The sequence below is a fragment of the Microtus oregoni genome, unplaced genomic scaffold, assembly GCF_018167655.1.
Source record: "Microtus oregoni isolate MIOR12 unplaced genomic scaffold, Mior012 000062F_ref0000492, whole genome shotgun sequence".
In the NCBI taxonomy this organism is placed as follows: domain Eukaryota; kingdom Metazoa; phylum Chordata; class Mammalia; order Rodentia; family Cricetidae; genus Microtus; species Microtus oregoni.
The window spans coordinates 2454646-2480326 of record NW_024543872.1 but is presented as its reverse complement, the minus strand read 5'-3'; the positions used below and the strand labels follow the sequence as shown (position 1 = coordinate 2480326).

The following is a 25681-nucleotide window of genomic DNA, read 5'->3' as shown; positions in this document are numbered from 1 at the left end:
AGGAAGGGATACACACAACAGCAGACAGAGGGAGGTTTGCAAGGACAGTAGATTTGCGGACGCCTAGGGGTTTTGTCGTGGAAATCAGCCACATCCAGGGACCTTTGCTCTTCCTGACCCCGCCCCCCTGGGGGCGGGGAAGTACACAAAAGACTGAGGACAGTTGTCAGTAGCCCGCTGCACCACTAGGGGTCTTAACTCAACTTGTACAAATAGAGAACACTAATATGATTGATACCAAGTATATTTGGTCAAAGTTCAAATACGTTTTTGATAAAAACCCATCTTATATTAACGTTCGAAGATATGTTAATTTAGATTTGAAGCCTCTGTATAAAATTCCAGGTTACCTCATGATGGAGCAAACTGCTCAGGTGTCTTCATTTTACCTCCAAAAGTCATTTATTTGTGTGGCCTATTATGTTTACAAGGAAGTCACCTGCCCTGGACCGTATCCCCAAGACAGAGAGCTCAAGTCTCCCGACGATGAGCAGAAATGGCAGGGGGAGCATGGACAGGACTGGACCTCACACCCTGGAAGGGGTGGGGTACTAAGTCTAACTGTGCCAATGGGCGACTTCAAGGGAAAATAAAAACACAGGTAGAAAAGCACAGATAGAATCCACAATGTGCCATCACCCAGCAACTAAACTCCACAGTGCACCAAGGAATGAGACCCTTCATGGAGGTTAAACCCTTCATGGAGGTTAAACAAAATGCCTGGCCGGGCGGTGGTGGCGCACGCCTTTAATCCCAGCACTCGGGAGGCAGAGGCAGGTGGATCTCTGTGAGTTCGAGGCCAGCCTGGTCTACAAGAGCTAGTTCCAGGACAGGAACCAAAGCCACAGAGAAACCCTGTCTCGAAAAAACCAAAAAAAAAAAAAAAAAAAAAAAAAAAAAAACAAAATGCCTGGACACGGCTGCCATACCATGTACACAAGCTTCTGTGGTGGTGGGTTTGGTTTGCGTTTAAAATTCTGATAACATAATCAGATTGCATGTGTGTGTCCGTGTGTGCGTGTGCACGCACGCACGACATTCCCACACTGGATGCACGGAGGAGTCAAGTGCTGTGAAGGGGAATTCTTGCATCCTAAGTTATGAGACACGGGAGGGTCTCCCGATGGCATTAGAGAATGTCCTGGTACTTATTGGTAAAAGGATGACAGCAGTTACTTTTGAGAGCTGTCTGTGTGTCCTGATCATCAAAAACATCCTCTTTTAACTAAGTAATTCCCTAATTATGACTCCCACGTTCACATCACTTTACAATTTCACTGCATGGAGGCTCCCTAGAGTATTTCATTATCATTGTAAATAAAATAACTCACGGGGAGCCTTTCCTTGACATTCTCTAAAGAATAAAAGATTAGGAAAGTAAAGGATTTCATTACATCTAATTTTTTTTTCCTGGTTTATTTTCCTATTAGATTTCATCTATGGCTTCAAAGCTTAAGGGTCACTTACTCGGATTCTGGTTGTTTCCATGATTTAACAAGTTGCCGTCTCATCATAAGAGAGAAGGTGAAGGTTTCATTTCATATGCAGGCTTAGAATCAGTTTTAAGGAATCAATAATGTATATCTTTCACCCCATCTATACTTTCCACTATGAGAATTTAAAAGTGGCTTTGGACTTAGCACGTTTTAAAACGATCGAACAGCCGCGGAACATTTACACTGACCAGCGGCTGGCCGCTACATGCTCAGGTAACCAATCTAACAGTGGAGAAACTCTCCAAGGAGCTCAGCCGCCCTCACCCTCGGCATCTGCGCTTGCGCAGTTCACGACTAGAGAGTAAAACTCATGCTTCCTAAGCAAGACCTTTCACTTACGGACACGTCAAAGGGACATAAAAAGTGCAGGCTGCATTTCTCCTCTGTCATGCTTTTCCTCAGCAAGGTCTCCTGTGAGGACTCAAAACACATCCTTAATACATTCAGCGTTCTCTACATTCCAATCAGCAAATGTTAATTCTCCAACATAAACTCAAGAGGGAACAGGCAGCCACAACACGGATTCTAACTTCAAAGTGGCAAAGGCTACCAAGACATCTCCACAGAAACCCCGGCAAAGCGGGGCAGAAATTCTGATCACTTCTGAGCGAAGCTCATCACAGAAATGGTTTGGTCATTTGAAAGGTATTTCATTTTCATTTGGATGTCAGGAGCCAGATGTCCTGTTTTGAAGAGCTAATACAAAAAGCTACCCCAGGAGTACAGGACCCCACCGGGGAGCACAGGACCTCATGGGCAGCACAGGGCTTACTCCCCTTCCGGAAGGCGACCTAGGAGTTTATTGCTGACTGACCCCCATCTGGGGGTGGTCGGCCTCTGGCTCCTCCTCCACGTCCGCACTGTAATCTTCAAAGGCGTCGTCTTCATCTGGAAGCCCCAGCAGCTACAGAATTACAATTGGACAAGAGAAGCAACAGCTGTAAGGATTGCCAGGACTTCAGGCAGAAGACCAAAGACACCGGACCCAAATTCATCTGTACACAGCAAGTATCCCCCTGAACTCAACTCCCCACCATTACCACAGCTTCTACAAATTTAATAGAAGACACATCGAAGCTTCATGGATTATCAATTTCACTGGGTACCTCAGAGAGGCTCCTTTTTAAATGTCAAAGCACAGAGATCCACAAACTACACCTATATGAGGTATAGCCGGCATGTTAGTGAATCACACTGTGACCGGTGCTAATGTCCCTTCGAAATGTCCCCAAATCAATCCTCTGGTTTATTTTCTCCCCCAAATACATGGGGATATTTATTAAGAGAAGCACAGAGATAAAAATGCTAAGACAGCTAGGATGTTCAACAGCAAAGGGTTAAATTTTATGGCGTGTTAGTAAGATAGAATCTTACATATACTTAACACTGAATTTTAAAATTAATGATAAAAGGCACATAAAATTAAAAACATGATAAAATTACATTTTAACTATGATACACATTTTCTTAAAACTCATATGGATGCACAGGGGAAAAGCTGTAATTAAATATATTCAAAATTGAGTTTTCTTTAAATTACATTTATTTATTTTGTGTGTTTATATGCACTTATATCAGTATGTATATGATCCTAAGACAATTTGCAAGAGTTGGTTCTTTCCTTCCACCGTGTGAAGCCTAGATAGAGAATTCAGGTCCCCAGCCTTGGCCGCAAACACTGCAACCCACCAAGCCATCTCGCTGGTGCGTTCTATTTCTGTAAACATTTAGTGTGTGTGAGTGTGTGTGTGTGAGTGTGTATATGTGTGTGTGTGTGTGTGTGTGCACTCATGCACGCATGGGGGGATAAGAGTTTCTGTAAGATTGGGATTGTGGACAACTTTTTTCCATTTCATCTTTAAAAATCCTTTGACATGTATTTATGTATATGACTATTTGTGTGTGCGTTATGTGCATGCACAGTACCCACGGAGCTCAGAATAAAGCATCAGACCCCCTGAAACTGGGGTTAAGGATGGTTGTGAGCCTTCGGGTGAGTTCTGGGAATCAAACCTGGGTCCCCTGAAAGAGCAACAGATGCTCTAAGCCATTTCCCCAGCTTCCTTTTCATCTATGTTCCACAAATCCTTTATGGATTATGATATGGGAAATAAGGTAAATTCCAGAGAAATACTTTTAATTATGTATGCAGGTACGTGTTTGGGTTACGGGCAAGCGAGTGCTGGTGTCAGATTCTAGGGAGCTAGCATTCTAGGCAGTTGTGAGCTGCCTGGTGTGAGTGCTGGGAATCGAACTCAGGTCCTCTGGAAAGAAAGCACTTAACTGTCGAGCCATCTCTCTGGCCCCGGGATAGCAGTAGTTTCATTAGAAACTGAGTTGGTCATGAGCAATATGAACTGAGACTTGTGTGCTGGCAGAAAGCCATGGACTTGGGGGTTCCTGGGTTTTTTGCACGTAATGACTGAGCAGAGTGACCAAAAGACTTTTCACACGGAGACCCCAGACTTGTTACCTTCAGGCCTCTTAACCAAGGGGCCCCAATGACCTAAACTTTAGCTGCATCGAGACATTAAAGGTAGGCCTGCTTATTCCTCACACGGCTCCTCAACCCTTCTGCCACCCTTCCTTCACTCTCCCTGTGGCTCAAATGGGGGAACAGGAAGCCAGAAGCCCCGACTGAGACAAGGTCTACACTCTTAAGTTCTAAAAGTCTCACAGCCTCAGAGTCTTAGGAAAGGGTAAAATCATCTGTGAAGCATTGCTGGTCACAAGGCTACATGACCACGGCCAACTGCAGATGTGTGTTGTCCCTGTCCAGCTCATGACTGCTGGTGTCCCTTGGAGGAAAGGGCAGGGAGAGGTTGTCCAGCCCGGGCCCCCAGGATCTCATGTGTCCTTGGAAGACTAGAGAAGCTTCTTTGTGTCAGCATTGTCTCCTTCTCACACTCTAATGAGAGAGAGGCTAAAACTGCCTCCTGCGAGAGAAGACAGCTGGCTAGTCATGGTGAAAGCGGATGGTTGCTGTGCTGGCGGTCAGCTTTTAGTTAAAGAGCTGCTGATGACACAGCAGAGTGGAAGTGTCAAGTGACAGAAACGCTGCAATATCTGTCACAGCAGGGCTGATGCAGCAGCTTCCGCATCATCTCAACAGCAGAAGAGGAGACACAGGATCACTGAAGAGCAAGGGACCACTAATTATAAAAGTCAAAGCATCCATCCCATTAGATGAATCTGAGGTGCAACTGGCCACTTGGAGTGCTGGGTTTGGGAGGATTCTGAGGCTCAGTGGGAAACTGTAGTTAGCCATGACATTCATGGGTGAGAATGGTACAGCCGAGGCATGCTTGTACATGCATGTATCCATAATGATCCTTCCCACAGGGCGCTTGGGTTACTCACCCCAATTCAAGCCATGCCATAAGAGGCTCTCAATCCCCTCCTAGACTCAGCACGCCTTGCTGAAAAGGATCTAGCAGGCTGACTGGCACAAACCACACCTTTCCCCCTGCTCAGCTCCCTGACTTCAAAGCACACAGTTCTAGCCTCAGAGAGCCAGCTTCAAGGGAAGCCCTTCCCAGAGGGCAGGAAGCATCCTCCGCTCTGTGAATCTGAATAGCCCCTGAGGTTTCAGAGTGGGGAAGAGAAGATGCCATTCATAGTGGTTCTGGACATCTAAGGGTCCTTGGTACAGATTCTAAAAAACACCCCGAGAGGAGGGAAGATGGTTCTTGACCTGCAGTCTGGAGCCTTTGACCTTTGGCACACACTCTTCTCTGTACAGCGATAACTAGGACACTGGCTGCAGCTCAGAGGAAAGAGCTAATGTCCACAGTGTGTCCACTGTCCAGCCTTGCAGGTATGCATTTCGTTGGGCTATCTAGGGAGTTCCCACTGCCCAAGTAGGCCCATTCCAGCCTCCTCCTATTTCTTCCCTGCAGTGCTGAGTTAGGGAGGTCCTTGCTGTGAATGAGCAGGCTAGGAAGCAGGAAGAAAGGAGAACTCCCCGCTAACCTCTGCGTTCCATCCTAGAACTTGCTCTTAGCACTCCTGGCTCACCATGCTTCAGACTGAATGAAAACTGTGTGTGCCCAGTGCTATCTCAAGCATCCCCACGTGGTTCTCAAGACCAGGAGATGCTGCGAGACTATACAGAATCACCCAGGAGATGACAGAGCCAGGATTCTCTCTGGTGACAGGCCTGCAATCTTCCCACCAGACCTACCAGGCTGGCTACTGTAGAGATGCCTATCAATGCTGTGCCTGACACTTGGAAGTTTCTGTGTTTTCGACTGGGCAATGAATGTTTCCAAAATGTATCCCTAGTAGGAAATGCATGCAACTCATTTACATTATGACAAATCAGAAGCACAGGCAGGGTGGCAAACTACCAGGAGGTCCAGAAGCCCCATGCAGAATGGAACAATCCAGCACTACTGTCACATGCCAAGGGTGGTGGGGGATCTAAATCAGAGGTAGGGTGACAAACAGCCTGGCAAAGAGCTGGAGCCCTTATTGTGACTGTGCCCACTGGTTCTTACGAGAAAATGGAAACAGCAAAATCCCGCTGATAGGCCTGGAATGGCCAAATAATTCACGGTAGCTACCACTGTGCAATCCTAGTTTTGTGACTATTTTTTTTCAGCAGCCTGGGACTCAAGTTTCTGCCCATTGTGTACAGGAACACACCAGCACTTCCAGGCCTTGCTGACCACAAAACTCCCTTGAACAGTCCACAATCACACAGACTGCTAGGCCCATTGGACCACGCAAGCCTCTACTGGAAAGGAAGAGTTTGTGTCACTCAAGAATTAAAGTTCTCTAGGCCCTTGTCACCTGTGGGACTAATTTCAGGTCCTGGGGACAAAGGTGCAAATCACTTGAGGCTGTGACCAGCAGGTAGCACCCCGGAAGGGCACACATCAGGCACTTAGGGCTGGTGAGTTTACGCTGGGAGAGAAGGCATACATGGCCTCTAGAGCATCCTGGATCAGCTAGGGCTTTGGTGTGTATAGCATGTCCTTGGGGCTTCGAGCATCCCGGCACACTTCTTCCAAGGGAGAGGTAGCATTTCTCACACTTAACTGTGTCTCTGAGTCACCAAGAACACTACCTACAATGCAGACCCTGGCTCAGTGAGCCCGAGGGATCTCTGCATTTCTAACTTGCTCTAAGGGGGTCCAGAAGTGCCACTATGGGCAGCAAGACTGGCTAAAGCATTGGGGGGTTCAGAAACTGTTTATCCTAAAACTCGTGTTGGGTTTCAGTCTTCTCCATATCAGGATGAGAGGCCGACGCGAGACGAGAGTCAAATGGGCAAGAGTAGCAGATGCGCCGCTAGAGGAGGACCTCGTCCGTGCCAAAACTCAAGCTCGGAGATCTGTCTGCTTCTGCATTTTGAACCCTGGGACTAAAGGTGTACGCCACCACTGCCTGGCTAAAATATGACAAGGTTTGAATGTCCATAACAGGAGCAGAAAACAAAAGATACGGAAAAGCTAAATTTCAAAATCCACATGGGCAAAGTTTTCCTTGGACTTCCTGTCCCACTTTGGCAAGCCCAGCACCCGGGGATTCTTCTGTTTCTTCAAGGCTACTGGCCATGTAGGAGGAGCTGAAGCAAGATGGCACTGTTCTGAGCCATGAGGGATATTCTTGTGTGGAGTCATCACTGGCTCCTGGGCCACTGGATGCAACCTAAAAACACTGGTTTCCCTCAGGTCAGTGTCCAGACTCAGGGGAGTATTCTTCTGGTAAGAGCCCCCTCTTGAGAAAAGAAACAATGTAGCAGCCTCCTCCGCAAGAAGACTGGGAGAAAGAAGCCACGGGAGCCTCAGGAACAAAGGCCAGACTGGGCCATTACTGCAACATTAGCCCAAACAGCATTCAACACTGCCATAGGTACAGTGATAGGACCAGATCTCTATGGGGGAGGGGGGGCTCGCGGGGCAGGCAACTCGCTGAGAGAGTAGCAATCCTTCATGTTCATGTAAATCGGGAAGGGGGGGGGCAGAATCTGGCATTAGGAGACCCTCTCTCCTCTCCTGCTCTGCTTGCTTACCAGCAATAACATCTGACATTTGCCATCAAATAAGGGATGAAAAGAGGCAGAAATAACTGGCAAGGTTGCCATTAATGAGGATCGCTATCACTGGCCCATTATCTAGATCTCTCATGCGAAGGCCAGGAATAGTCACCCGGGAGTACTTAAGTGAGGAAAATGACTGTCCACATTTATCAATGGTCTCTGAAGTCATTACCAGAGCAGTGCTACTCTCGGGTGGCGACAGTGAGTGGCGATACCATCTACATTTGTGTGCCGCCAGTGAGGGGGGAAGAGTTGGGCTTCAGATCCTCCTTCATGAGGCCAGAGGCCCTTCCAGTGGAGAGAAATGGGGGTCACTCTAGGTGAGAAAGATGGACTGTTACACCCAGTCCATGTGGCCCAGGGCAGCTGGACTTTGACAGTCCTGTGTTGACGGTTAGCTTTAGACATTGCCCATGGATCCACGGGGCAGTGAAACAGAAGCTCGCCCTATTTTAAAGATGGGAACACAAAGGTTAAGAAAACTGCAAGATGTCACATAGAAAGGGGCAGAGCAGTCTCTCCTCCCTGGGATTCTCTAAGGATTCTAAGTCAGGCAGCCAAGATGGACCCTGCTTGGGTCAGCTCTCCGCCTGTGCTCAGTGTGTCCAGCGGGTCTCTGCAGGAGGGCACTGCCTAGCACTCTGAGTCTCAAGGAGTCCTTCCCTAATTTCTAGCATTTTTGACACATGTAAATTATACAGATTTCTAAAAATATATGTTTTATGATTATGTGAATATGATAGGACTCTTAGAGAATAGGGAAAAGAAAAAAATAAAAATCACCCACCACCCGGAAGCTCTTCAGTATGTGCCTCCGAGTAGACATTTATTTATCTTCTTTATAGACATCACCTGCCATGTACGGTGGGTTTATTACTGTGCAAAAACCAGGGTTGATAATCTTTTTCTTGACCCTTCCATTACCTTTGAAAGGTTCCTTATCCAGCCATATATTTCAGTTAAAAATGTTGAAATCACTTAGCAAGATATTTTTTCACTACCAAAACCCTAGATTCACTACATAATGCTTCACCAGGCCGGACCAACTCTTTGCACCTGTATTTTGCATGGTACACAGCCGTACACAGCAGTAGAAGCATCTGTTTGGTGACTACTGTGCAGAGAGGTCACCCCCAGCCAAACTGGGCTGTTGCTGAGAAGATTTAGCAGCTTAGAAACCCTAAGGTAACTGCCTTCATTCCTCACCTACAAATGGAGAACCCGAGAAACAGAGGTCAAACTGTCTAAGGCACTCCGCCAGCAAGGGCCAGAACTGGGGTCTGAACCCACGGAGCCTACACAGGCAGCTTGAAGTACATGTTCACAAACAACCTCTCAGAAATACTTCCCCCAAGAGCCCAGAGTGGAATGAGATGACGGGGTGGGTGCCCCTGCTCATTCTGCACAGCATCTCACAGGATGCCTGATCTAATACAGGCTCTGCCTAAAGGCTTCCCTCTGTTCTGTGGCTACTGCTGCTTCTAACCAGTGCCCAGATGGCAAAAGCCAAGTATGCTTTGCTGTCCTTTATTGGGCTTTGACTATGGATGCTTAGTGCGTTTTGTGGGAAATACAATAAATGAGGAGGAGAAAAAAAAAAAAGAAGTAGGGTGGCTGAAAGGAAAAAAGAGTAATTTTTCTTCAGAGATCCAATCAGATGTCAGTGTGTGTGGAGCGAGGCTTTGTGACATTATTCTCGTGTAGGAAGTGCAGGCGAGAGGAAGGGAGTGCAGTCCACAGAGGTGGCCTGGCCTTGAGGTGATACCGCTCTGTAGGCTGTAAGTGCCACGCACCCAGCTTTAGCAAGGTCACGCAAACAGGGGCTGCCCGAGGCTCCACGGGACATCCATCGGAAGGCTGTGGCAAGATAAGCCCTTATCCCTGTGGAGAGACTGCACAGGGCAGTGGCTGGAAGGGGGCACAGTGACATTTTAAGGTCCCGCATCTGCACACCCAGAAGGCAGCTATCTGAAGGTACCGGTGAAGGCAACCTTGGGGATGCTGCCATGTGGCCACTGACATCCAGGGAATGCGGTGCTGGCTTCTTGGCTCGCAATCCCCCTACCTGGATAAGGTCTTCTCTCCACTAGAATAACAGCAGCCAGATCCTGCCTAGGCCTTCTTTCTAAGCTCAAAACCTCACAACTTCACATAGAGGTGAAAAGCAGGGGACAAGGGACACAGGTTCCCCCCTGACTTTCCAGTCCCACAAAACGACATTCTAACAGCACCAGGCCCATGCGTCTCTTCCTGCCGCCCTCCCAGCCTCAGTCTATCACTGTGACGTTCCTCCAGTGCATGGCAAGAAACTCAGGTTCCACCTTTCTCTCATTTTCTCATACTCTACTTCAACCCAACAGCAAGGCCAGCTGGGTCTACTTTGTAGCCATTTCCAGGATCCGAGGTTCTTGTTCCACTTTTGCTATTTTTTGAGTTGTCTTTACATCTGCCTGGAAGATGGCACTGGTCTTGCTGCTGCTAGTCAATCTGAGCACTTCAGTCTGCAAGAGGGAACCTCTCAAAAGAGGGTATCAGCATGGCCTTCTTGCTCTAGTGTCTTTAGGCTCTGCAGGACTGGTAAAGTCAAGTCCTTCCACAGCTACGAGACCCAATGTCTTCCTCGACTCCCTTCTCACTGTGCCCAGGTTCCCAACTCCAAACCCCTGTAGCTACATGGATACCTCCTGTACCCTAGGCTTTCAGATCTGCTAGTCTTTGTGTCTGGACACTCCCACCCCTTATGATCATTGCAGACTCCAAAATATTCTCCTCACTGAAGACTCCTTGCTGTTGTTGTTTTGAGACAGGGTTTCTCTGTGTAACAGCCCTGGCTGTCCTGGAACTCGCTTCATAGACCAGGCTGGCCTCAAACTCACAGAGATCCACCTGCCTCTGCCTCCTGAGTGCTGGGATTAAGGGCATGCACCACCACCACCCAGCTCAGGCTAACACCTCTTCCCCTCATCCCTGGTTTATTTCCTGCCATCTTGGCACCTGTTGCGGACACACCCAGGTGTACTTGCATATCTTGTTTTCCCCCAAGGGAACACAATGTTTTCCACCTGGTTCCTGTGCTAGACCAGAGTAGGGAATGGTCCAAATGAGTTGGCGGGCATTCACCACTCCTGACAAGCCAAAGTGGCTTAGAAAATTATCAAGGAAAAGACTAGAAGGACAGATTGGTGACTGAAATAAGAGAATGTGACAAGCGCCACTGAGATTCCATTTCTCATGATGGCAGGCTGAATGATTAGGACAATCCTTCTCCTGAGAACAGCTAGGACCATTTCACATTAAGTATGGAAATAGCTTCTTAAGTATGGGGAGGTCTTGGAAGCCAGAGAGGTTGGCCTAACCTGACTGGGAAGCAAGAAAGTATATATATATTGTTCTAAGAACCATGAAGAAGGGCTGGAGAGATGGCTCAGTGGTTAAGAACATTGACTGTTCTTCCAGAGGACCTGAGTTCTATTCCCAGCAACCACATGGTGGCTCACAACCATCTGTAATGAGATCTGACTCCCTCTTCTGGCGTGCAGGCATACATGGAGGAATAATGTTATATACATAATAAATAAATAAAATCTTAAAAAAAAAGAACCATGAAGAAGGGAGTCAATGCCTAGGGCCTCTACGGGAACAGAACACAACAGGGCCCCCACTTTAACCTGGAGCCCTCCAAAGGCCCACACCCCTGGAACAAAGATGAGCTAAGAGAGACAAGATCTGAAGCCCATCTTTTCATCACCTAGAATGTCTGGGAACTACAAGTATTGAAGACCACCCCAGGCTGACAGGGCTCTCAAGGCCTGACAGCACCAGCACAAGTCCTCTCTGGATAAGCTACTATCATCTTGGGCATTTAGACAATGCCACACACAACTGAGGGATACCAGAAGTGCCAGTCAGGAGGCACGAAAGATGCAAAACACTTACCAACCCTGAGATGTCAGAAAGGCAGTTATGCAACTGACCTCCTTGGACCATAAAACAAGCTTGAGCTGCTTAGTGGAGAAGTAGAGACAGCAATTCCACAGCACAGCACTGAATGCATGGACTACATCCACAGTGGGCAGGGAAGCAAACGAGGGCGGGGCGGGGCGTGATGCTAGGCATGGCTTTGGGAGAGAGAGGGAAGGGATCACCAAGCTAGGGGCAAGTATAAACTTCACACACCATCAGCTCTCACAAAAGCAGGCCACCAGTGTACCAGAGAAATAAAGTCCTAAGTCCCAAGAGGGGACGCAAGCTTTATGAAGCGCTTTTGAGAACTGAGACGAGAAAAAGAATCAATAATGCTACCCTTCCCCACAGACACAAACCTGGATGGGCTTTATCTAGATTTGTGGCTATCTTCCTGATGCAGGCACTGCTATGATAAAACAAACAAACAAGCAAAACCTGCACTACTTCCAGGTGCATTTGGGGTCTACGGGGTGAGAAATGGACTACTCCACTATCTCGCAAAGGCTCTGTTTCTTCCACCCTCTCAGTACTTCTCATCTCAAGTGATGCTAGAGAGAGCCACCATTCCTGCACCAACCAGCCCTGCCACATCCCACCCTCGGCCTCCCCACTGCCCGCTACCTTTATACCGCAGGGCCTACAGTGGACAAGAGAAAAGCAGTCATCCCGGGTTTGCCTCTTTCCCAACCATCCCTGCTATCAAGGTGCCCTACAGAAGGGGACAGGGCGGCTTCAGGAGCCACGCAGCACCTACAGGTCGGAAGGACTTGAAGACTTTTTCCAAGATTTCATGGAGCGTCTTCTTGCCGCAGGAAGAGATGTAGTCCTGTGCGAGCTGCAGGAAGGGCAGGCAGTCCTCGCTCTCGCTCCACACGTGCTGGGGCCCCACGGGGGCAGGAGAGACAAAGAACACAGGTCCGTTACCCTAGAGTTTCACAGAATCATGCATTCAAGGTTGGCCTCCCTTACAGGGTGAAATCCATCCCCCCTCCCAGGTCTTCATTTGTTGGCACGGCAAGGGATCAGAAAAAAGGTCAAATCCATAGCGCTCTCCCAAGCTTCATGCTCCCAGTCTCACCTGCCCTGTCTGCCATCTGCTCACACATGACCAGAGAGCAGGGAGGCAGACAGACATCACCCCTGCTCACCGTCACCCCTGCTCACCGTCACCCCTGCTCACCGTCACCCCTGCTCACCATCATCCCTGCTCACCATTACCCCTGCTCACCGTCACCCCTGCTCACCATCACCCCCGCTCACCGTCACCCCTGCTCACCATCACCCCTGCTCACTATCATCCCTGCTCACCATCACCCCTGCTCACCGTCACCCCTGCTCACCGTCAGCCCTGCTCACCGTCAGCCCTGCTCACCGTCAGCCCTGCTCACCGTCACCCCGCTCACCATCACCCCTGCTCACCGTCTCCAGCAGGCACAGGCACTGCATGAGGCTCATTTCAAAAGAGGAGGGAGGAGAAAGCAGAACCTCGGCCTTCAAATTCCTTTACTTTGCCTTCAGCTACCACTGAGGAATTAATTAACCATAGTCTGGAATCACGAACTCGGAACAAGGTGTTCCCTCTGCAGATCGCCCCATGAATGGGGGTGTTGGTAAATTTCTTCAGAACGGAACGAACTTAGGAGAATTTGCAAGGTTGGCACGGAGTCACTGGGAAGCTTGGTTGTCCCTCATGGCACCTTAGGTGGGCATCCTACCTAGGCATCACTGATCAACCTAGTGTACGTGGAACCTGTATTTAGGGTTGCTGTTGTTACTGAGGCTGGGGAACATTGCTTTAAAATGAACACAAGTTTTTCCCACAATGGTCAAAGATGCAGATAAGCTGGGGAAGCAGACTGGCGAGGTCTGGATGAAGAAGGCCTAGGTCTGCAGAGCCAACCAGTCAGGAACACAGGGCAGCCCTCAGGTACCAAGGGTCTGTCTCGAGGGTGTAAACTGAGAAGACAGTGCTGAGGCCTGGGAATGGAAGGCGTCTGGTAGACTGGAGGAGACGCAGAGGCTAGGCAGTAGGAGACAAGACCTCAATAGAGAAGTAAGTACTCCGAGGGGTCCATGTAACACCTCCTGCCTACCATCATTCCTGTACGGAAGTGGGGTATCCCCCTAGGAAGTTCAGTTTGCTATCCTGTGAGCGCATCTCATCGCCCGCCCTCTTAGTCACTGGAGGATGAATAGCTGTGGAGACTTCTAACACAGTTGGGGTCTAAGTGGGGATATGACAACTAAAAAAAACCCACCATTTATTAACTGCTAATCAGCTTATAGCTACTGTATTTAAAAATAAAAAGGGTTTCATTTTATTTAAACTACTTCTCTCCCAAACTAAAGGTATCTAGCAGTGTTAGAATACAAGACAAGGTGATCTGAGAAGTCTGGAGAGCATGTGTGTGTGTGTGTGTGTGTGTGTGTGTGTGTGTCCAGCAGGAACTGGAGAAGCTGGCTGCAGTCACAGCTAGCTTAGGTGGGGGTGTCAGACTGAAGAATACTAGCTGCCTGTGGGTACAGAGGCTGCTTGGAGCCCATGGGCACAGTGGGCTGCAGGCTGCCCCTGATGGCAGGAGATGCCAAGGAGGCCAAGAGTGAAGTGGAGCAGGTGACAATCACCTGGAAGCTTGTAACGATGCAGATTTCCAGGCCCACTTCCCAGAGTACCTGATTGAGGCGGGCTACATTTCAAACCTTTGCATGGAGAACTCAAGCAGTTTTGATACTAACCAGAGCCATGAGCTGCAGCGAAGGAGCCTCCACGGACCACGCCTGAGTGGCCTGCCTCTCCCACAGCGAATGCCTGATGTGAACACTGTGATTACAGGCCCTCTGTGACTCTCCTCTCTCTTACATCAGGCCTGAGCTCACCCAGCTAAGACAAAACAAGCACGTCACTTTCAACAGGAAGGGAGCGTGTTCTACTTTCTATATAGAGATGACAAGATCTGGTCATCAAAATGTGACATTAGATCAGTAAGACTACTCAACCCTGCTGAGTTCTTCTTGTCCTGAAGGGCATGCTGATAGACTTTCTGCTATAAACTGATGAAGTCAAGAGGGCTTGGAGCACACCCCGGACTCTATCTGAGCACCTGTTGCCTGCGCTGTGTGCCTCTCTCATTGCTGTGTAACCAACCTCCCACAGTCGCAGGTTCTGAGCCGTGCATGCGACCTGACCAGGATGGGAATGACTTGAAGGGAAAGACAGCATCTGTACTGAACATGTGATGTTTGGCATTAGCCTGAACAATATAGAACAATGTGTATTTAATTTACATTCCCAGTGTCGTAAGCATCCTCAGTTATCTAAGACAGCATACAGGGAAATGTGTGTAGGGTGTGTGTAAAGATGCCATTTCACACAACAGCTCTGAGCAGTCTCAGATTTGGGCAACTGAAGAAGGTCCTAAAACCAATTTCCCCATGGACCATCTGAGCTGAAGTCAGGAGTGTCTGCTATTCTTGCTCTTTTGGGGGGAGGGGAGGTATTGTTGGTTCTTTGAGACAGGATAACAGTCTTAGCTGTTCCGGAACTCACTTGTAGCTCTATTTTTAATTGGTGTCTCTTAACCTAAAACTGATGTCTGTCTGTGGAGCAGATAAAACAGAAAAACCACAAGCCACCTTGTGGTACCCAATGTACTAGCACACCCACTGGGAAGAGCATGGTTAGCCATAACTAAGGCAGCCTGCTCATTGTGTTGAACATTATGTCAGGGAGGAAACTGAGGTTCAAAAGGCTAAATAACTCGCTTGTGGTTACATGCACAGCGGAAGGCAGGGAGCACCCCTTCTTGCATGCATATCCTCAACTACCTCTGTGCCAGCTGCCTAAGGGACCCTTGACTCAGTCACAGGTAAGTGACAGGCAGGTTATCCGCAGAGGGGGTCTGAAGAGCTCAGGTGTCAGCCTGCAAACTGTCTACCACTTAGCAGATAATCAGCAACTGCTTTTCCCCATTATTTGGACTCACAGCACCCTGACTTTACCCTCTTCATGATTAGCTGAATATACAAATGGCTTTGTTCTCCTCTGAAATAACATCTAGGAATAAGGCAACGCCACCGCACACAGGACTCTTCGTACAGTGCTCACAGTAAGAACGGCTTAGCATATGATTAGTCCACTCGGTGGGTGGGGAAACCAAAAGGAGCAGGTGGAGGGAAGTTTTCCCTCCTTCACACCATCACAAAACCACAAGGCAGCTCCATTTAAAAACACCACAGAGACACGCTCACAAGTTACAACTATGTAAACATACATAGAAGAGATAGCCAGAGTCCCTCTGTGAGTATTGCTTCTTTAAGAATATGACTATTGTTTCTGTGTGGGTTTGAGGGTGGATAAAAAAACTGCACAAAAATGTGGATGCACATATGTTTCTTCTGGGTTGTCAGAAAAGGTGGAACTATTAGGTAAACATAGCCCTCCCCACAATCAGTAATTTCTAGTGTAGGTGATGGTAGGGTATTTCTCAGTTAACGGACAAGGAAGGAGAGCAACCAATTGGATACATACCTGCATATCTGCTCATGCACACACACACATGCATGCGCTCTCACACACAATTCTGTCCACCTGGTACTTGAATGGCTGCCCACATTTCCCTTCTCAGACTTGATAGCCACCAGGACCTTCTGAGTTGGCAGAAGAGGGAACTGCCATCCAGTTGCTGAGTGCCCACCCCTCTGCCTGGGTGGCACAGGCCTTCCTGCCACTTGCAAAGTCACAACTCCCAGCATGATGGGCAGTTTGAAAAGGGGCTACATGGGCGGGTGGCCTGAGAAGTGAGGAGACAACAATGAGCTGCCCAGAGGGGTGGCAATCAAAAGAAACTTTGTCCTTGGGTCTCTGGAGCTACCATGGGCCAATCTTCAGCAAGGGCACAGAGGTCTGGGCTATCAGAGTCCCAGTTTCCTCATCTATAAAATGGGTATAACATCTACCTCATAGAACTTTCATGAGGCCCAATAAGGCGTCATCTTTCAAGGCTGAGCAGATGGGTAAAGACTGGCTCAGTGGGTAAAATACTTGTGGTACAAGCATGTGGTCCTGAGTTCAGATCCCCGGTCCCCACTTAAAAACTTTTAACCCCAGCAGTTGAGGGTAGGATCCTCAGATCTCACTGGCCCTGAGGCAGGAAGTGCTTGTGCTATAGGAACTTAGAAATGTCAGGAGATAGGTCATGCATTGGCTTGAGATCCCCCTACCCCGCCTTCTAAATGCTGGGCTTACCACCACCATGCCAAGCTCTAGCCTGTATTTTAGATACTCTAGAGAGACGCTGGTGGAGATGGCTAGGCTGCTTTCACAGTCATGGAGGGCACCGCACATGGCTTACCCACGATGCTGGCACAACTCTGATGATCTGGACCGCAGAAGTGAGGAAGAGGAAGTTAGGAGGTTTTTAATTGGGGCTAGGATCTATCATATGGATGGCAGCAACATTTACCGTGATTGCCATAACACAGGCTCCCAGATATGAGGGCTGAGCTCAAGCCAGACACGTTCTCCAGCAGCCCCACCAGGCACTGACAACAGGCTGCCACTTTAAGTCCGGTAACAGGCCACAGATATTTAAGCTGCCAGAGAGGGGTTCAAGGATGTCTCTAAGCACATAGAAGTGGGAGCTTGGATGTCTGAGCAGAATCAGGGCTGCTATATCACTTCTGAGCTAGCTAAATGTCCTGATGAGCACAATGCCATTTGTATGTTGGCTAGCCCTGACCCAGGAAAGATCAAGCTCCTCATCAATGTTTGCAAGTTTTTCAATGATCTAAAACTTTGTAAATTGAGAGGTAAACAGTAAAGTTACATTCTTACTGTTACCCAAATCTTCAGATAGCAGAGATGCCACTTAACTCAAATTTCTTTGGATACTCTAACAGATTTTCCGAGAAAAAACGACAAGACCCAAGAGGTGAGCGCTCTTAGCACACTCAACCTGGCAGATTCGAGGAGCAAGATGGCTAAGAAAACACCTGTGGTTGGCAACTTGATCATCACCATCTCCAGAATCTTTGCAACAGTGCTAATGTGTCCAAGGAGTTATCCTCTCTTCCTCATCCCCTTCTCCAGATGGTCAGCCAACACTGTAAAGACAGCTGAGGCGTGCTTACATGAATCAATAGTTTAATCTGTCTCCACTGGGAAAACTGTTTGGGGTGAGATCTCAGGATCCTAGGCTGACAGGGAATGTAGGGATTACACCCCACCCCCATCCCCACTTCTGCAGTGCTGGGGATCCAACCCAGGCCTCTACACATGCTACTCAAGAGTTCTATCCCCCAAGCTACATCCTTTATTCCAGGCAAGGGGTTTTAACAAAGGGAGTGGGGAACACCAGGTCCCAGAACTTTAAATTTGCAGGACGCATGCTGTGCCTCAAACTGCTAGATGTACCTAAATGATCGCCAGAGAACTGGTATTAGGAAGCCAATTTTGTGGATAGGCAACTCAAGACAAGTGGACAGAACTCAAATCTAGCTGCCACCCAATGCCAGGAGCATATTGGCCAGGTGTGCACCCAGCCTATGTTTGTCCTGTCTGGGTTTGAGAAAGGTCTAGCTGTCTTCACTGTGAACTGTTCTACCGGTGAGATACTTATTTTGAGATTGGGTCTCACGGGTCTTAAGCTGAACTTCCCCATGAATGGGTCTGGGGCGCCGGGCCTGGGGTCCATGTCCAGCTTTGTCATTCCACCTGATGAGCCAAGCCAATCGATGCACCGCCCATCTCCCTCCGCAGAAGCAGCAGCAGCGCCTGCTCCAGCCACAGGCCAGCGACCACACATAACCCTCATTCCCAGCTGCCTCCATCTTACATTTGGGGACTATTATTTATAGTGCTTACGAACATTCCATGGCGTGCCATCCCCGCCCTGCTTCCACGCCTCCCGTCACAACCTCGTGCTCTCTGCATCCCCTTCCTAAACTGTCAGCGCCAGGATCCCTAGTGGGTGGGATGCAGGCCAAACGTTTGGCCACCGTAATTCCTGGTCCTGGTCCCTCTGGGCCGGGTTGTGTAGGTTCTTTCTCTGGAAAAGCCGAAAGGCCTCGGTGGGGTCACAAAAGCCTCATGGCTGGCCAGAACCTGCACTGGGAACACACACTCCCTGGCAGCTCATTGAGGAGCTAGGGAAGCGTGGAACCGGGAATAGGCGTGCCCCCACCCCGAGAGAGCGCGCTCGCGCGTGTGTGCACGCGCGTGCATTTTCAAGCTCCTGGGCGTAATTCCGCAAATAGGTTCCAAAAGATCTAGCATTGCGGGTGTAGACAGAGGCTTTGTGTCTTTCCGAGGGATTTGCAGCTTGGGGCGGGGACCTTGTCGGGGAGGGGCGGCTGCAGAGTTGTGTCTAAGACCCCGAAGGGTAAGAACGTCTCTCTGGACCGGACCTCGGATCTAGACCCAGGGGCTGTGCGCCCCGCCCGGCGGATATCACACAAGGACTCCCTGGGGATGCTCTGATCCACGCGTCGAGCACGGGGTGGTCGGGGAGGTTGCCACACCTTGGCTCTGCGGCCCCGGGCGCCCTGGCGCTGCCACTCCACCCCACCCAGCCTCCCTGGAGGAGCTCGGGCACAGCGGAGATCGCCTTCTCCAAGTACTCACAAAACTGTCGCCGCTGCCGTTGTCCGGACACAGCACGTAGAAGGATACGCCCGGGTCGGCATAGAAGTCCATCCTGCGCTCGGTCTCCTCGGCTGCAATGAGCTCGAAGGGTGTGCTGGAACACCACTTCTCCGCGACATCTGCCAGCTGCTGGAAGTCCATGGCGGCGCCACCCGCGCCTCCTCCGGGGCTCGCGGCTCCCGGGTCTGTTTACACCGCCCGCTCCGCCTCCGCCCCGCCCCCACCGCCGCCCGTCTTGAAAGGAACCCAAGCACCCGGGGGCCCCGCCAGCCCGGGGCCGCCCCGGGATCGTGACGTCACGAGCCTTGACCAATCCCCGGAGCCCGACCCGGCGCTGCCCGGAGTTCGGTGACGTCAGGATGTGGGCGGGTCGCCCATCTCCGCAGGTGGTGGCGGGGTGGGGCGGAGCTGGCTCCGGACCCTTGGTGTGGAGCCAGTGTAGTAGTTTTACCCCAGCATCTGAGTCGCTCCCAGAACTACAAACAGATTGGCCCTTGCCAGGGTGGATGGTAGAGGTGCTGCGAGAGCCTAGGAAAACAGCTTTGCTATCTACAGAAATCAAAATTCGGCCCTCCAAGGAACCCTGAATGTGTTTTCTAGACTGATTTGGGAGGAAGTGTACTCTTAACACGCAAAGATGTGCTTTTTAGAAATACCTTTACTATGATTCGGCCCGAATTTATGTTGAGTGTCCTAGAATGGCCAACGATTGTTTTGATTGTTGATTTTGGGGAGTTGGGGCATTGTTTTGCATTTTGAGTTCCTAATGATTGAACCCAGAGTCGTGCTTTTCCTATACAAGCAAACTACCACTGATCCCCAGCTCATTGGAAAGCATGTGGCCTGACCATTGACTTCACCTGTTGATTGTTCTGGATGCTGCGTGCTCAAGAGACACACTGGACTGCAGGAAGAGCACTTGAAAGGACACATGAAATAGCATCCATTCTATAAATGGCCATCCGTGGTTGTTTTTAAAGTGGGCCTACTGACCCAGGAGGCTTGCTAGCTGAGGCTGTGAACATGAGTGGTAGGCCATGGCCCAAGCAAACTGGCCGTCTAGCCAAGTCCAGCTAACGCACCTCTTATTCCTGAAAGCTCAGAGGTGTTGTTCCACAGTTATCTGCTTAGATCATTTCCGGGGTAGGAATTTTTCTTTCTCTTGACTCCCCTTAGTCAATTGAAGCCCAAAGGCATCGTGCACAACACAGCTGTCTGGATCTTTTCCTTAGCTTGCCTAGAACTTGACCGTGTAAAACAATTTTCTGATTCCACCTGTCTTCCTTGAAACCAGTTTAGTTCAGTAACTGTGGAGTATCTGTTGGGTTACCAAAGATGCATGAGGCACAGCTTTGCCCTAAAAAAGCATACTGCTCTACACAGAACCTAAATGACCCCTAAGATTTCTGTCCCCCTGGGTGTACACACGCCCACCAATTATCCTGTCAGATACTAATCTAGGTGCTGGCCTGCAATTGTGCAGAGGCGCTTAAGGCACTTGAGATAGAGAGGATCCTCTGTGAGCCTGGTGACGTGACCTCTTCACATGTGCTGGGTACTTCCTGGGGGATATCCCTGCCATGGGTTCATCACTAGGAACAGGGGGTGGGCACCTGGCTTGGAACAGGTGCTAAGAGCAATCCTAGCCAACAACCAGTGAGAAAGCAGACTGCAAGAATGAGCTGAAATTGACTTTCTCTCAAAGTTTCCAGAGAGAACTGTGCCTGGCTAAGGACACAGATTCACTTTTGAGAAACCCCGAGCCAAGAAGCCGTTTGTGCATGACTGAGCGGCACTGTCGGCTTCCAGAACTGACGACCACTAAAGGGGTGTTTTAAGTTGCTAAGTTTGTTTCAATTTCTCTCATAGTAATAGAAACAAATAGAGGGGGAAATGAAAGAAACAAGAAGAACAATTACAAAGCTTCAGTAAAAAGTTATGTGGAATATACTATTACAAAGTTGCAAAGTGGGCAGCACAAAGTATCTCAAGCATCCTTCCAATTTTACTTGGCTCTGACACCTAACTGTGTTCTAATCTGGGGGGCAAAGTCGCCCTTCCTGGAGAGGCACAGGTGGAGAAAGGAAAGCCTGGAAGCATTTCTGCTTTGGTTACATACTGGGTGGTTCACAGCTTGTCCATAAATCATAGTCCAAATCTGTTCCAGAAAGTGTTTTACTTGAACCTCCGTTTCCCTAGATGCCTGGGAAAGTGGCCTTTGCTTAGATAAGATTATCAGCCTTCATCAAGCCTCCACCTCCTTGGGCTGGTCTGGGGGGAGGGGCAGTCCAAGTATTCCAGGCCCGAGGTCAGGCCTGTGTCCACTTCAGAGCTTCAGTCTCGCCTTTTGTGTTGTCCGTGGGTGAAGGAACTTCAGGGCCTATAGAACACCTTTTCCTTGTGTTCCCATGAGCCTATTACTATTGTCTGGAAGCAGAAGGAAATGAATGTTTATTACTATCCATGAGCATAGAATTGAGCAGTCTTCATTGTACTTAGAAATATATTTCTGCTTAGAAGCCTTTAAAAATTATCGCCTGGTTTTTGGGAGCTGTGCATTGGGAAAAAAGAAAATGAAGATGCATACCCACAGGCTGGGAGGTCTTGGGAGCTCAGTTTGGGGGAGCAGAGCCCACCCTACACTCAGACGAAAGCCAGCTTTCCACCCACGCGGCTCTTCAGGCCTCTGGGTTTTTAATTCTCCTTTGAACAGGCCTGACTTTAACATACAAGCTCACTCCAGCTCACTCCCACCTGGCAAGTCCATGTATTGAGTCTACTCTGGAAAAATCTGCTTCACCTACACAGCCTCGCGTTTCCACCGCAGGAGGAGCTGGGAGTGGAGAATGCTGGTTCCTTGTTCCCCCTTGGTCTGAGCCCAAGGCAGCCACATCCTGTCAGGGGGCACTGTCCAGACAGTTGGTAGAGGTATGTGTGGTCTGATCCAACACCTGAGTGACACAAACCGAGGAGAGGGCACCCCTGAAACACAGTCTGGTGGGTACACATGGTGAGGGAGCGTGAGTAGAGGGGAACCAGAGATTTGCACCAAAGTTTGTCTCCTTGAAAACAAAATCTGAAGAAAAGTGAAATTGAAAGACGAACAAAGATGACAATTTCCTTAAAAGAATCATTTGAGATTTACATTGAGTGTCTACAAAGCTCAGGGGAGAGAATGTTGTCAACAATCCTATGATCTTTAGCTGATGTGTGCAAACTGCATATTCCATACTTATGCAAGACAAGTAGCCCGGGTGATCCAGCCTCTCAGAATGCCTCTGTTGTAGTTGCCTCAAAGATCTGCACACAGGAAAACCTCAAAGCAGCTACTAAGATGGCCCAGCCTCACAAATTACTCCAGCCAGACCTTCAGATAAGCTCTACACTTTCCCTTCATACAGAGACCGGACAATAAATGATTCACCTAGCTCTCTTCTGGGACTTGATCATTTCCCCAGTTTTCTCAGGGCCCCCTAAAGATGCCATCACTCCCAGATTACAGAAAGTAGTTTTAAGAACATGACACCCACATTCCCAAGAGGTGAGATGGATGGTTTTTGGTTATTCAGGGGGCTATGGATGTTTGTTATTGTTTAGGGAGGCTAGTTGCAAGGTGTTTTTGGTCATGGTCAGGAAGGAAACTAAACAAAGGAGGTTAGATTAAAGGATTCCTTTCTTTTTCTTTCCTCCATCTTTCTTTCCTATCTAGTGAGAAAAGGGAGGAGGGATATAGAAATGACAGGATAAAATGGTAGATTATTGAATCTAATTTTAAAAGAAAAAGCAACTACTAGTCTCAAATATTGTACATTGGTGTGGGTTTTGTATACTGATACAAATTTAGGGTTATTTTGTTATAATATACTGTATATATGTTTCTACTCTTGCTTATTGTACCTATGTAGTTTATTTAAAAATGTAATACAAAGTTCTAGTCCTTTTATTATTACAAACTGTTTAGGATAAGTAAGAAATGCAGGCCAGTGGTTAGTCATCTATAACAATCAAACTTGTAGTCATGTTAGATATGATTTCAAGTTTAAACAGAGATATAATTTAGATAGATTGATGATATTCAAATATTTCACAGATCTACAGAACATGGCATTTAAGATATTTAAATAACCCATTTCATGACAGTGAAACAAGTCTGCTCCTGGAAGCACCAATCTACTTCAGAGAAGATGATAGGCATTGAGGAACCTCCATACAGAGTTTGCTTTCAATTTGGCAAAGTTAGACTCTTGGTTAAAAAATAAACTGCCCTTGCTTCGACTGCTAACAGTATGCTGTCTGTATTGGATAAGCAGGACACAAAGGAAGTCAAGATAAGGTCAGCCAGTCCTGTAAAATTCCTGCTTCATAGAATAGTCTATCAGATATTCTAGGCTTAGAGGCCAAATATGGATGTCCCAACATTGCAGAGGAAACTTGGGTGATTGTCTAGGCAGCCAGCTGTCTCTATCTGATGTGAAATTCCCCTCTGTATGCTGTGAAGATTCTTTGTTACTATTGGTTAATAAAGAAGCTGCACTGGGCCTCTGGCAGGGAAGAATAGAGCAAGGCAGGATTTCTAAGCAGAGATAGAGGAGGAAAGAGGAGAGTCAGGGAGATGTAGCTGCCAAAGGAGACAGACATCTGGGAAACTTACTGGTAAACCATGAGCCCTGTGGCAAAACACAAAATTATAGAAATGGGTTGATTTAAGATATAAGAGTTATCCAGGAATATGCCTAAGCTATTGGTCAAGCAGTGTTGTAATTAATACAGTTTTTGTGTGATTATTTCAGGTCTGGCAGCTGGGAAACAAACAAACGGTCTCCATCTACAAATTGGCACCCAACATGGGCAACTATATCCACATAAAACCTGAGAGAGCTTGGTAAGAAATTCTAGACACAAAATAACAGTTTAGTGCAACTTCTTGGAGGCTGCATTATTTTTTTCTGGACGGGCTCTGTTTGCTGGTGGTGAGCTGGGGCACTGCAGCTCCTTTAAGAGAGATCTTCCTGATTCATCATTGGCAGTGAAGGCTGTGCAGCTTCTTTAGGGGGAGGGCTTCCTGGTTCTTGCTAGTTGCACAAACAGCTCTCGCTCTTTCATGAGGCTAAGCACTTAAATGGGGTCTGTGAGCAGCATGTTACAAATTCAAATTGCTTAATGGAGACAAAGACCTACTGTGTCCCTGGAGCTGAGGTGGAGAGAATGGCTCACAGAGCTGACACTAAACATGTTCGACTGGGTAGATCAACAGGCAGAGTCACAGAATTGGTCCTTGTTGTGCCCACTTAGCATTTAAAAAAAAGCACTCTTGGTTAAAAAATAATTACAGATACACAATAAAGACAGATTCAGATGAAAAATACTTCTAAATAAGACACAGTGTTGGATAAACGTACATAGGCTTGAGAGAGGAAAAAAGAGTATAGACAGTTATAAAAGAGTAAATTTGTAAAAAAAAAATGTAATAGAGTAAGAAAAATAAGCCATGTAAAGATGGAAAATACACACAAATGAATGGAAATAGAAAACACTTTACTGAGTGAGATAACCCAGACCCCAAAAGATGAATATTGTATGTACTCACTCAAAAGTGGATTCTAGCCATACATAAAGGACATTGAGCCTATAATTCATGATCCTAGAGAAGCTAAATAAAAAGGTGAACCCAAAGAAAAACATATAGTTATCCTCTTGGATATTGGAAGTAGACAAGATTGCCAGGAAAAAGTTGGGAGCATGGGGGTAGGGGTGGGATGGGGGTAAGGAGAGATGGGGAGAGAGAAGGGAGAAGGGAAGGATTGGGGAGAGCTTGGGGGAATGGGATGGTTGAGATGGAGGAAGGGTGGATATGGGAGCAGGGAAGAATATATCTTAATTAAGGGAGCCATTTGAGGGTTGGCAAGAGACTTGACTCTAGAGGTGTTCCCAGGTGTCCAAGGAGATGTCCCCAGATTGTTCCTTGGGCAGCAGAGGAGAGGGTATCTGAACTGGCCTTATCCCATAGCCACACTGATGAATATCTTGCATATCACCATAGAACCTTCATCTGGAGATGGATAGAGATAGAGACAGAGACCCACATTGGAGCACTGGACTGAGCTCCCAAGGTCCAAATGAGAAGCAGAAGGAGGGAGAACATGAGCAAGGAAGTCAGGACTGTAAGGGGTGCATCCACCCACAGAGACAGTGGGAATGATCTAATGGGAGCTCACCAAGGCCAGGTGGACTGGGACTGAACGAGCATGTGATCAAGCCAGACTCTCTGAATGTGGCTGACAATGAGGGCTGATGAGAAGCCAAGGACAATGGCACTGGGTTTTGATTCTACTGCATGAACTGGCTTTGTGGGAGCCTAGTCTGTTTGGATGCTCACTTTCCTAGACCTGGATGAAGAGGGGAGGACCTTGGACTTCCCACAGGGTAGGGAACCCTGATTGCTCTTAGGACTAGAGAATGAAGGGGGAGAGGGGTGAGTGGGAGGGAAATGGGAGGAGGTAGAAATTTTTAATAAATAAAAAAACAATGTAA

At 48.2% G+C, this 25681-nt stretch overlaps 1 protein-coding gene across 1 annotated transcript; it reads right to left on the bottom strand.

Moving 5' to 3' along the window:
- Positions 1-913: 913 nt before the first annotated feature.
- Mturn (maturin, neural progenitor differentiation regulator homolog) lies at positions 914-19406 on the bottom strand. The gene is made up of 3 exons (XM_041640220.1): positions 19130-19406; positions 12263-12385; positions 914-2400 (listed from the first exon to the last, which is right to left on the bottom strand). Exons 1-3 carry the CDS (start codon positions 19289-19291, stop codon positions 2296-2298), a joined length of 390 nt encoding a protein of 129 aa, XP_041496154.1. The 5' UTR covers positions 19292-19406; the 3' UTR covers positions 914-2295.
- Positions 19407-25681: the final 6275 nt, after the last annotated feature.